At 37.6% G+C, this 13,712-nt stretch overlaps 2 protein-coding genes across 2 annotated transcripts in view; one reads left to right on the plus strand and one right to left on the minus strand.

Moving 5' to 3' along the window:
- RNF2 (ring finger protein 2) overlaps nucleotides 1-13,712 on the plus strand; it is a 670,080-nt gene that overhangs the window by 485,931 nt on the left and 170,437 nt on the right. The gene's annotated exons all lie outside the window — the stretch shown is intronic.
- Nucleotides 1-13,712, minus strand: part of NIBAN1 (niban apoptosis regulator 1) — a 156,351-nt gene that overhangs the window by 89,145 nt on the left and 53,494 nt on the right. The window contains exons 2-4 of the mRNA XM_077156786.1: nucleotides 6,615-6,745; nucleotides 4,118-4,249; nucleotides 530-644 (exon numbers count right to left, since the gene is read on the minus strand). Of these exons, the coding sequence (XP_077012901.1) occupies nucleotides 530-644; nucleotides 4,118-4,249; nucleotides 6,615-6,745 (378 nt within the window). The remainder of the gene's footprint in view (nucleotides 1-529; nucleotides 645-4,117; nucleotides 4,250-6,614; nucleotides 6,746-13,712) is intronic.

The raw sequence follows: 13,712 nt of genomic DNA on the forward strand, positions 1-13,712 counted from the left end.
AATTATACATTTCATGTACTGAGCCCTATCTGTTTATTTGCTGCCTTCTGTGGTGTTATCTAAGCCTGCAGCAGCTTCCAAAAGCTTCAAGATACCTGACCATGAGCACAATTTCTATGGGCTAAGAACATAGTAACTGACCTGTGAATCACCAAATATGATTTAAAACAGTAAAAATGGTACAATGTTGACCTAAATTAGAGAAACTACATCTTCCATTTGTCTATGGGGTACATGGGTCTAACCCAGGATTTCTCAGTTTCAGCACTACTACCTGCTTGTGCCAGACGATTCTTGCCAGGGATGGTCCTGTGCATTGTGGGAGGTTTAGCAGCACCCCACTACCCACTGGATGCCAATACTATCACCCACCACCCCACCGAGCTGCAACAACCCGAAATGCCTCCACATATTGCTAAATGTTCCTGGGGAACAAAATCACCCTTTTACCCCTCTTAAGAACTACTAGTCTAGCCAAACAAAGCAAGCTGAGGAATTGTGACTTGGAAAAAATTGCTTAGCAACTTACCAAGAGGGTCCAGGAAATACCGATCTGATAATGAATTGTATTTGTCTTCTGAGGTCAATACCTTGCCACCAGCTGGAAGAATTCGGCTTTTAGGAGCAGCTCCTCTCTGATAGGCCTGAGAAGAAAAGGCTCAAGTGAAGGATTATTTTCCCATTTAGCTTTTTGGAAAATATCAAGACTGTTATAAGAATAGACAGACAAATCCCAACACATAAAACCAGAGATAGTAATTCCCACATTGGGTCTTTGAATTAGAGTCCTTCATTCCAAAAATACATTTTTCATACCTTCTATTTGCAAGGTAGTACTTTAGCACTTTCGGATGAAGGTGACAACATGCTAAATCATAACTGCTAATCTTGGGGAGGTTTACTGCAGGTAATTTCTCAATATTTTGCATCCCACTTAACATATCAGACTCTAATGCCTGAATCAATCTGATAGTAACCACAAGGATGACAATGCCCACCCACCCCTACTACACACAACGCTTGGCCATGAATGGTGACTGATGCCATTATGGAACATGTAACTGCAATTATGGTTGCCATGGATTTTCACCAAAAACATAAATATGTTGCCATGATAAAATATGCCACCACTTTTCTTTCAGCTGAGAGACTGTTTTGCAGTAATACAACCTGGGATGGAGTTGCAATAACATGCCATCAGAACACACACTATCCAGTGACAAGAAGCGCTGTTGTTTGAAAAAGGTGCAGAGCACTGCTAAAACCGCTTGAGAAGCAGAGAGACAAAGAAGGACATGCACAGATAAGATAAAATTTACATTTGTGCATCTAACAGGAGGGCTTAAATCAAGGAAAAAACTTAGAGGATAGTAGCCTAAAAGCATGTTGAGAAATGATACCAAGAAACTATAAGACCCCAAATCTAAGCATACTCTTGGAAATAATTAAAATGATGTAGATCAGTGCCACAAAATCAGGATAACAACACACATTCTGCATCAGTATGACAGTGACCCAAACATACTGACATTGTTGACAATAAATATAAAGAGACAAAACAAACCCACATAGCTAAGTTTCTTTTCATTCTTACTGTAAGAACCACTAATAAACAGCTTAAAAGAGAAGAGCACCCAGATCATAAAAGAGAAGAGCCTAAATTGTGTGGTTTCTAGAAGGTTTAGGAGCATTTGGCTCAGATTGGCCTCAAATCTGAATTGTGCTATTAATTACCACAGATCCCAATCTGGGCTTTTACAAGCATTATGCTGGCTAATCCTCAAAAGAGCACTATGAAGTAGGTGTTATTATCTCCACTTTATAAAGGAGGTAATTGACCTGCTGATGGTCCAGTGGTGAGCAAGTGACACATCCAGGAGTCACAGCCGGGTCTCTGCAGCCCCAGAGGTGGTTTGTGCAGGAAGAAGGAAATGATTATCAAATGAGAAGGCTTTGTTTTCCCTTGCTTAATTACCAGCTAAAACTGGACTCTCAATAAAATACTGGTAATTTATAGACAATCTATAAATCTCAGGTGAAATTGAAATAAAACACTCCTTTTTAAATTAATCAATAAAATAATAGTCAACTTATAGATGATCAGCGTATAATTCCTAGGTGAAACTAAAATAAAATTTCTCCTCTGAAAGTAAATTAAAGAAACAAAAACAACTAAGATATTATTAAAACCTTGAGAAATGATGACAAACTGCATGGATAATTTAAAAAATTTTCCATGTTGTTTCTTTTATACAAAATGATCAAATTCAGTCACTATATCTTAACCTGAAGAGGTTCAGTTGAAAATGATGAGCAAAGAAAAGAAAGCAGCATAATCTTCAAATTGCAAATTATGGAGCAAGCTTAAAAAATGCAAAGAAGAAAAACACTAAAACAATTCAAAATGAACTTCAGTACATGCCAAACGCAGTGAAAACCTTAACAGATCCAAGGGCAACTCCTGTGAGTGTTTCCTCCCTATTATCATTAGCGGTAATCAGATCAACAACTGCTCTGGATTGGGTGCTTACCATGGACCAGGTCACGTGCTAAGTGCATCAGTACATTTGCTTATTCAATCTTCACAAACACACTGTGACAAAGGGATGATGCTCACCATTTCATAAATGAGAAAATTGAGGCTCAAGGAGAGTTGTAACTTACCCAAGGACACATATCTAATAACTGGTATAGGTGTGATTCAAAGTTCATATTAGTCATTATGCTATACTGCCTCTCCTTAAGCTACTCTGAAAGGGCATTAGTGTAAGGTGCCATACAAAGGTGATTTCTAATCGTCATTATTATTTGTAGTGTTTATAATTTGCTTCTGAGTGCAAATCAAGTGTTGGATAAAACCTTAACATCGATAGGCAGAAAAAATATTGTTTAAATGTTTTTTTAAATGATAATATTGTTTAATTTAAAATAATTTAAAATATTATTTAAATATTAAATATAGTTTAATGATTCCTAAAATGAATAAGACTATCTAAGAAAGCAGTGGAGCTGTGCCTGGTAGTCAGCAGAACAAGTTTGCACTGTATTTCATTTCTATTTTCCAGCAGAGAGGGGAAGGAAACACATTGTTCTGACCGCCTCTTCCTAACAGTTTGGCCTCGGAGTATTTTTCCAGTCACTGAGAGCAGGTTGTCCTGAGTGTTGCTGAACTTAGAGTATAGTTGAGTATAGTTTTAAATCGATTACTACCTTTAACAGGTATATAGTAACAATTTATTCCAAAGGGAGCTTGAGAATCTATACAGATTAATAAGGTACACAATATGAGCTACAGAAGGAACCCCTAGGTTCACTCAGCCTAACTGCCTGGTTCAACTGAGATCCAGAGACAGTAACTGACTTGTCCTTGAGTACACCTCCAGCGAGGGGCACAACTTGACCTAAACTTTAGTTTTCCTAATTCACCGTCCAGCATTCTTTCCCCTGCACCATTCTACCTCCCTAAATGGGGACAGAAATGGGAACTAAACAAACTGAAGTCTTCCCAGGTACTAAGTACTTTATGTGCATTATCTCATTTCCTCTGTACTTTACAGACAAAAAAAAAGAGAGAGAGAGAGAAAGAGTGAGACAACAGGGAAAAAGTAAATGGTAAAAAGTATAAGTGGAATGAAGTATGCAAAATGTTCCTAATTCCTAGAAATCCAGGAAAATGAACTCATAACCTGATCAAATAATCCCTCAGCCACCTGTCATATAAGAGGCTTAAAAGTGTGGAGGGTCACAGGATAGAGAGGGAGAGACAGCAGGGCCACAACTGAGAAAGACTTCAAGGATGAATGACTATTGGGAAGCCTCCTGCCCCAAACTCTGGTCATTCCATAGAATCTTCCATTTCCATCCTCACTTGCAATTACTTGTTTAAAGCCCACTAGACTGTAAACATTGTCTCATCTACTGCTATATGCAGTACCCAGAACTTATCTTAGCGCTGGACATGTAGTCGGTATTCAATAACCATTTGTTTACTAAAATGGGTACCTGCATGAGTGGATGCTTACAGGATAAATCCATCTCAAAGGAGAGGGCATGCCAATCAACACCGCCAATGTTTAACAATATTGCAAGAACCAATGGTGGAGAGGAACTGTCTTACCTCTTTGTTCTCATAGCTCTCCACAGCAAAATCATTTTTAACCACAATGTATCTGTCCTTCCACTTCTTTATATCATCAGCAAACTGCGATACCTCTGCTTCATACAAAACAGTTCCAGGCTCCAATGGCGGCTTAAAGAAAACACAATTAACTAGCACAACAAAGATAACAGACATTAGTACCAAATATATCCATAGTATTTCAGGAAATTATTTTGCACTAAGATTCTGAGAAAATTGCTACTTCCCTCCTTTCCTTCCACAATTTTCTTTTCCTACCTCTCCTGAGCAAATGTGAATTATTGTTTTATTGATAGTTTGGGGCTTTTCATATCCCTCTATTATACCACAGGAACAGAAGCATGTGATTGAGGTGACTGTGAGAATAGGGTCATGCTTTGCATACACTTGGCACTTAATAAGTGCTTAATAAACTCTATGGGAACGAGGGAATGGGACAAGACTGTTTAAGTTGGGGACATCTAACTACTCTGTGGACATAACACCCTGAACATTCCTGGAAAAATGGAAAAATTAACAGACTCTTCCCATATCCATCACACCTCAGACACAGCCTCAAGAGTCAGTGCTCAAGGCCTTTCCAAGGCCCAAAAGTCCATGGACAGCCAGTCTGTAAACCCTTAATCCATCACTGTGCTCCTCAAGGATACCATGTTTGCTATGTGGTTAAAGAACAAGCTGGCACCAGCCAGCAAACCTCAGTTCTACCTCTTCTACTTAAAAGTTTCTGGGATTGGGGATTTCTCCTTAGCCCTGATGACATATGTGCTGTTGGAGTTTCAGATAAGATTTCTAGTCAGGTCTTCCATTGACTTCATCGTGTAAGAGATAATTCCTGTCTGGCCTCTTTGTACAAATCCTGTACTATTTCAAAATACAGGAAATGGGATTCTTGTCTTTTATATGCTACCGTTTCCCATTATTACAAAACTATAGTACTTTTAGAAACCTACCTCTCTACTTTCAAACAAAAATGTATATGGTGCATACAGAGAAGACGCATATGTCATTCTGGTTTAATAATCACCTATGAATATACAACTATGTGATGATATTGTGAGCCATTGGTGCAAACTAAGTATGGAATGTTCAAATGTTAAGAATGTTCATGTTGATACATTGCTTGGTTTTATCAATAAAAATTAAAAAAAAAAATCTTCCTGCAAAGAAAAGCCCAGGGCCGGATGGCTTCACTGGGGAATTTTATCAAACATTCCAAAAAGAACTAACACCAGTACTACTCAAACTTTTCAAAAAATTAAGGAAAAAGAAACTCTACCTAAAAAAAGAATCACCTAAGGATGAAAGTCATTCCCATCCAAATTCCAATGATTAATATTCTGTCCTGAAAAAAAATGAGGCAGTCTCCTTTCTTGCCTTGTTAAAAGGTAAGAGGGAGGGAAAAAATGGGTAAGAGGGCTTCACTATTTTCTTTAAATGAGGATGAAACCATGGTATAAACTGAACTTTATAGTACTTATGCGCAGTGTGTCTTAAACCTGGGTCATATAAAGCAGCAAATACACTTGTTAAGCATGCGGCTCCACCTTAGACTTCCTCTATAACAATTATTACGGGTGTGGCCTAGATTCTGCATTTTAACAAGTTTCCCAAAGTTTGAGAACCACTGTTTTATAGGGATGACATACCCTGACAGACTTGTGCTGCTAACTCTAATTGGTTATCTTAACCTTTCAACAACATTTAACCCATTGATCACTCCCTCCTTGAAACATCTTCTTTATTTTCCTTGAGGCACATCATACTGTCCTGATTTGTCTCCTACTTCACAGGCTTCCCCATCTTGAGGGATCCTTATCTTCTTCCTTCCTTGGCCAGCTTATGTACAATAAGACCCCTACTTTATTTTTCTTGATAGAATTTATTATTACCTGACATCATCTCATATGTTCATTATTTATTTTCTGTGTGTGTGTGTATATATATATATATATATACATCTGAATATAAACTCCAAGAAGGCAGAGAAAATTGTCTTATTCCCCCAGGACTTAGAATACTGCCTAGCATAGATTAGGTGATCAATAAATATTTTCAGAAGTTGTGAATAATGACAATAATGAAGGAAAGGAGAAAGAATGAGTTAGGAAATTAGAAGGAAAATCATATTTGATCAATTAACTAAAATGAAAACATGCATATACAAGGCCCTGCAATTATTACTTTTTTAAAAAGTGAACTTCACTACAGTAAAGAAAATTTCCCAGTATCAAAGCATCAATGTGGAGAAATACATAATAAAATTGTAAGCATGTCAGTTTTCTTTTTATATCGGTTACACCATCAACAAGAAATTATACATTCTAAACTCCTGACAAACAGAGTTTTTTGAGCATGAAATTATTTCAGAGAAGATTTTTTTAAATGCCACTCAAATAATTGCTTATTTCAGAAATATTATGAGCAAGAAAGTTTTCCTCAGTGGGAGAACTATGTAAAGATATCCTTGGGTTACCTTGGTTTTCAGAAATTGTGATCTTAAATCTCTTTGCTGTTCAACTTCACTGCGTACATGATTGCAGAAAGCCACAGAATATTGGCGACTGTAATAGGGACTGAAGTTTTTGATAGCAGCCTCAGTTTTCCCTGGAAAAAAATAAGAAAATTAGAGTTGCAAAATGCAGCATCTCTTACAACATAGACACGTATCAACATAGTTCTATAAACACCAACCTCCATTCTCCCTAATAACATCATTTCCCAGGATTATCTGAGAACTTTGACACCTGCCACATATGCCTTTATCTTCCTCTCCTCCAGGCATCATCCTGAGAGACTTCAGGGTCCCAAAGTACCATCCAGTAACCAATAGTCTTTCTTCCTCTACATCAGTGATCCATTGTCAAGACCATAAACTCAACCAGCCTTCCAAACGTTCTAAGACTACCATTCTACTTCACCCTCTTTTACATCTCAGGAGAAGGTGCTCTTCATTGCTCTTCATTTCCTCCTACTCTCTGTCATTCAACTCGTCCTGGCCAAAATGGATCTCGGGGACCACCATTTCAACCCTGCATACTCAACACTCCATATTCCTTCAGATCGCTGAGGCTCTACCTCTTGTCCTACTAACCCACAGGTTTGGATAAAATCAACAACTGCTTTCTTCTAGTTTTGCTCTCATGTTTCTTGTTTAAAATTTTGTGATTCAAGCCATTGAATACCTGCCCTGAGGTAGAGGGAAGAGCTTTGGCTTAAAAAACTGGAGACCTGGGTTCTGGTCCCAACACCAGTTATAGTAGAGAAACTAGTTGTGCAACCTCAGTTGAGTCACTCATTCTCTCCAAGCTCCAGTGTCCTTAGATGTAAAAGAAGTTGCTCACCAGTCCACACCTTCCTTTGAATCTTTGTGACATTGAAATATAATCATGGAAATTCAGCTGCCTTATATTAGTGATGACTAAATGCAATATAGTTTCTCAGCACCAAAAGAAAAGAAAGATGAGTATCAAATAAGTGGGGGAGCTTAAGGATTTGAGATGGAAGAACAGGTAGAGGCATGAGAAATATTTTTGCACTTCTCCATCTGTACTCAGCTTTAGAGAGTAGGGAAGTTGCAAAGGCAGAAAGGAGAAGGAGAAATAAGGGGGAAAAGGGCAAAGGAATATTATGAAGTAGATTTGAAATTCTTGCAACATTTGAGGTACTTACTACAGAGACAGCAATAAATAAAAGTCCAGCTGAATGTGTTTACAAGCTGTTAGTTCTCAGAGTGGGATATTAGCTGGAGGAAAAATAAATGTGCTACAATACTCCAAAATATTTTTAAGTATTTTCATGTGGACTTGGCATAATTTTGGTTTTCCAAATTTGATCTAACAGTAAGCAGAGATATATTGAAAAATAGCAAGATTTGTTTACTGCTATTATGTATGTAGAATTTTTAAAACAACCTGAGTTCTAACCAGATAGATCGAGCTACTCAATATATGTATCTTGAATCCACTGCAGCCTGCTTCTAGGCCTATGGAATTATAGCCTAAAATGCCTATTCTGTATAAAGCTTGGTGTTGGAGAATTCTTTCACTTGGGCCTTTAGGTCTCATGAAATGCATGAGATAAAGGGGAAGTCTGCTTATTCTCTTAATAAACTGTCATTTACTGTACATATTTATGGACTTTAATAATTATCACTTGTAAGGTGCTTTGAGACTCACTAATAATAGGTTCTGTAGAAATGCAAATAAAAATTCCTCTAATTTATGGTATTACTATTAATTAGCATGTGCATAATATTTTTAAAAGTCAGGCTTTTTAACCATCTAATTGGTTATTATTTTTATTAGTTTTTATGTAGTACATAAGTAGTAAAACTCTATATCCTCGACTATAATTTTCCTATATAAGAATGGGATGTATTTGAGAATCCCCACAATGAGAATGAGTCTTATCTCAATGAAATACATTTCATTTCATTTTATGGACTAACAAAATTTGCCTGGTAGGTTTTGTTTGGTCTATCAAAAGAGAAGCATGTTAATTTCTGATGCTAATTTTTGCACTCCTGCAAGCACTTGGATTGAAATGAAAGGTGGTAGATGTCATTTTATGATTAGCTCTACAAACCTCCAAAACCTGATTTCCTGCCACGTCACCAAGTTGCCTCCAGGAATGCCCTGCTTCTACTGAGGAACTATGACGCCACCATTTCCTCCCATGGTAAGAGAAAAATGCTTCTGTGATTTTGAATATCTACATGGGGTATAATCAACACATCATCCAGGCAGATTTGTAAAGAAAGCATCACAGCTCCCTTAGGCAATTAAACTACTGACCATGAATAAAACAGCCAACAACAAAGTTCTTTGGGAAAAGAGCTATCCCCCAAAGACATCTGGATTTTAGAATAACCCTCTCTAAACCCAAATGAGGGAATGCCCTAAATTATGACCTTGAGAATTAAGAGCAGAGCCTGGTGTTGGAGCAAAATAACACCACGATTAGGAACACGGACTATGGAATCAAACAGGCATGGGTTCAAGTCCCATCTCTGCTGTCTACCAGCAGTGGGACCTTGTGTGAGTTCCTTGACCTTTCTGCTCACATGTTAAATGAAGAGTAGCAATCTCATAGGATTGTTGCAACGATTACACGAATAATGCCTGTAAAGTGCTTGGTGCCATAGCTGGCACAGAGAAAGTGTGAAATAAATGACAGGAATTAAAACAACATTAATGGGGATGATGGAGCAACCAAGCCAAGCACAGGAGTAAGTCCTCAAGCTAAACTCAGGATTCAAGGAGAAACAGACGAGCAGGGTATCGAGCATAAATCTTTAACTTGGACTGTCCTGCCCTGCTACATACAAAATAGCTTTCTCTTCCATTGCATTCTGGAAACAAACATAATCTGTATTTCCAAAGAGGTTTGAAAGAAACACTCATCACAACAATAAGGGGCACAATGCACACCTGAACTGAAATCCACTAAATAAACATTAGCATTAATAAGCTAAATCTAAAAGCATGAGTCACTAACTGTTCTGGGTTGAACTGTATCCTCCAAAAAGAGAGGTTGAAGTCCTAACCTCCTCGTGTATATGAATGTGACCCTATTTGGAAATAGGATCATTGTAGATGGAATTAGTTAACATGAGGTCATACTGGAGTTAAGAAGGGTCCTTATAAAAAGGATCTTTATAGAAGAGAATAGGAGACATAGACAAACACAAAGACAGCCAAAGAACTTCAGAGATTGCTGGCAAACCACAGAATCCAGGAAAAGGAAAGGAAGAATTATCCCCTACAGGTTCCAGCTGGAACTTGGCCCTGCTGACACCTTGATTTTGGACCTTTAGCCTCAAGAACTGTGAGATAAATTTCTGTCATTTCAAGCTACCCAGTTTGTGGTGCTTTGTTATAGCAGCCTTAGGAAACTAAGATACTAGCTGTATTATATTGGGCAAGATTCCAAATCTTTCTCTGAGTCTTGATTTTCTACCTATAAAATGGTAGAAAATGGGGATAATAGGATGTCACATCACAGACTTTTTCTAAGGATTAAATGCCATATTCTTTAGATACAAGTGCCTAAAGAAGTGCCTGATACATATTAGTTGCTCAATAAATTTTGATATTTTAATTATTATTTAATATTCCACCACTGAAACATTCAAATAAGTTAATCAGCCTACAGGCACCTCATAAAATAACGTCAGCAGAAACCAAGTAAGTTTGTTTTCTATGCAGTTTTCAGGATTCTTGAATTTCCTTCATTTCCCCCTCTCCAAAACTGAGTATCATGTTCCCTTTCCCAAACAGTTTGTAAAACACAGTGCCAAGTCTTCTATTAAAAGAAAGTTACAGGTTCATTTCCCAGTGCCTGCCCAAGCAAAAAAAAAAAAAAAGACGCTTACTCAATAATAAAGACTAGAACAAAAGGAAGACATCTTCCAAGGTTTTGGCACAGGCATTTTTTCCCCTCATCTTTCAGCTTCTTCTAATCAATTTCTGCAAACAGTGCTAGGCATTGTGTTGTTACAATCCACTTGACTTTGATGCCCTTAACACACTTAAGTTTAATCACTAAAGCTAAAAGAAGCTTTTTTGACAGCTCTGTCTTCAAAATTTCAGTTCAACTTTGTGAAAGTAAGAAAAATAATCTGCTGGCTGTTTGAAAACCATTTAAATCCATGCAGACTCAGTACATTTTGACTCTTGCTCTTCCACCCTCCAATCATCAGATCCTGTCAAAGTTATTTCCACAGTATTTCTTGAATCGATTCTCTTTTCCCCATCACAACCACCACATTTCAATAAAGTCTTTATTAACTCTCTTAATCTTCCCTGTCTCTAGCTCAGCCTCACACCAGTGAAAAGTTAAAAAAGCAGCAGCTTAACTGGCTCCCAGCTCTAAATCAAGAACAAAAAAGTCAAAACCACGATGGAAGCAGGGAGTATCAGGACTGTAGGATTGTGGGAAATAAACCAGAGCTCGGTTTGTGTGACAGAGAAGGATTATGTGAAGTGACCAGAGTTCAGGGCTGAAGGAGCAGCAGAGGAGAGGCCAAATCCAAGCTGGCCACGTAGCCCCACTTGAGATAAAACCTGGTACAAGTTACCAAGGCTCAGATGTTAGAGTGGGAAACCATCCTTCAGGACTAAGTCTAGGCATTAACGCAGTGAGGGACCATTTTTGAGGGCCATAGAGGCACACCTCCTTAGTCTCAGGGCACAGTCCTCTAGATCCAGGGAGAACAAACTTCATTGAACACATTGCAGCCAGAACACGCCACTAATCTGTAAAAACCTTCAGTGGTTCTCTACTGCCTAGCGTATACTATAACCCCTTAGCCCAGCACCAATGGTCCCTTGATCTGGCCCCACTGACCTTATTGTAATCCACATCTCCCACAAAGCTAATTCAACTTTTCCCCTGAACATTCCCATGTCTTTACTCCTTCTTTCACCTCCCTAAAACGCTCTGCTAGTCCACACTTTCAAACCCTTCAAGCCCAGATGGCAATCTCAACCCAACAAGGAGCCTTCTCAGATCTCCCCAGCTGGAAAAAAATCTCACCCTCTTTTGTGTTCTCCCAAAACTGTTTAAATAAATCTTATCTCTCCTCCAAGAGGTATACTTATATACTCAGCAAATATCTGTTGAGTGAAAAAGAATGGCTGCATAAATATTTAGATTAAAGCAAATTGTGGTGTACTATAATAATGAAACCCACGCCAAGGTCCCAGGAAAGAACAAAGGGATGGTTCCTAGCGTGAATATTTATTATTATGAGTATATTCTCTCAACACTCAACTCTTAAATTTGTTTGAAAGAAAAAAATCAAGCTTTAGATAAATGTTTAGATGTTTTTGCTCACTTCTTCAAAGCCTGTTTTGGCTGCTTGATTTGTTTTCCCTAACCAGGCTGGAAGCATGGGTATATAAGGATCTAGGTAAGTCTGAAACAGATTCGTAAATTTTCTCATTCCAGAATGCTCTTTGTTACCTCCCCAATCCTACAACAGTTCAACTTAAATCTACCTTCTATAAACAGTTTTCTTCTTTTAATGATACTGTTTGTAGGATTATTTCTACTTCCCCCATCATTCCCAGTGTCAACACAACTATACTGCATTCCAAAATCTCTGCAATACATATATACTTTTTTGTTTCAATTACTTTTAGAAAACCAGCTCATAAATACAGAGAGATACATTTAAAAATCTTAAGACTATTTTTGCTGTCTTTCCTTCTATTCTTTTTTCAATTATTGGTTTAAATAATTGAGACTATTTTCTTTTATTTGCAGTTTTATTTAAGTAAGATTTCATCTTTGTTTTATCCAATGACATTAAAAATCACGATTTGCAGATGTCATATTTTTATTGCTACTAAAGGGATAAACATGACATTTTTAAAAATAGGTTTATTTTAAAACAAAACAAGGTGGCTATTTCCTAGGAATTGCAACAAATCCTCCTATGAGGAGAGGCCTTTGGCACACTTTGTTAAGAACTACCCAGGTGAAAAAAAAAAAAAAGAAAAAGAACTACTGAGGTTTCAGGTAATGATTAACTCTGGGGAACCAGATAAGTGGCTCTAAAACAATGAAATATTTTCAATAATTATATAATAAAATGTCCACTTATTAGTAATTTTTCCCAGAGTTTCTCAAATTTAAAAAGTCTAAGAGTCTTGAATTTAACAGCAGTGAGGGTCTCAAGTTGCTAAGCACCTTTGCTTTACACCTAGGGTGGAAAAATTGGAAATCCCAATTCACAATACAAAGGTGCAAAAATCTAATTACACAGAATGATGCCCAAGGACTCTCTTTTTCTTCTAGTAAATGCCTTAGAGAATGGGAATAAATTGGATTCTCCATAATTGAACTAAGGGTGTTTTTTTTTAAAGCACATTTAGTATTGGTGATTGAGTGATAGCATTTTAAACAGACTTTACCAGGAGAAGGCAAAAATTCTGCATAGCCAGTCTTGATGCCAGCAGATTCCTGTAAGCTACCCTGCAGAAACTCTACCTTAAGTTAAAAATAAGAGGCACATGAACCAACTTAAGTTCCCTATGATTTGCTTCATATATAAATGCACAGAAAAGAAATAGACATTTATATTCCCCAAAGCTTCCATTAAATACCAGAGTCATGCCAGGTCCCTTCAAGACTGCAAAAGCATCTGGATAGAAAACTGGCATGCTTTGGAATAAACAATAGAGCACAGTTTTCTGGTTTCCAAAGCTCACACTCATAGATATCCAAAACTCTGTGAGTGTAGCTTGCAGTTTACTTACCATTGGATTATTAAGAGAGACACTAAGGTTGTTCCCAGCTCCTTCTAAAAGGCCCAGTATCTTTTATATGGCCACAAGGCTTAACCCGTCAAGGGCAAGCAAAGCATCCATAAGGATTTACAGGTTCTCCATAATGGGGCAGGCACTAGCTACAGCAGATAAGCAGAAGCAAAACTACATTTCCTACAAACACCACAGGCACTGAAATAAGTTAAGTTTCCCAACTGTGCTGAGTTATTTAGTAGAACAATCACCTTCGCTGTTTAGTATAAGAGCAGTGGGATGAAACATTAAGAGAGAACAGTGGG

Source organism: Tamandua tetradactyla, chromosome 4, assembly GCF_023851605.1.
Source record: "Tamandua tetradactyla isolate mTamTet1 chromosome 4, mTamTet1.pri, whole genome shotgun sequence".
Classification (NCBI taxonomy): domain Eukaryota; kingdom Metazoa; phylum Chordata; class Mammalia; order Pilosa; family Myrmecophagidae; genus Tamandua; species Tamandua tetradactyla.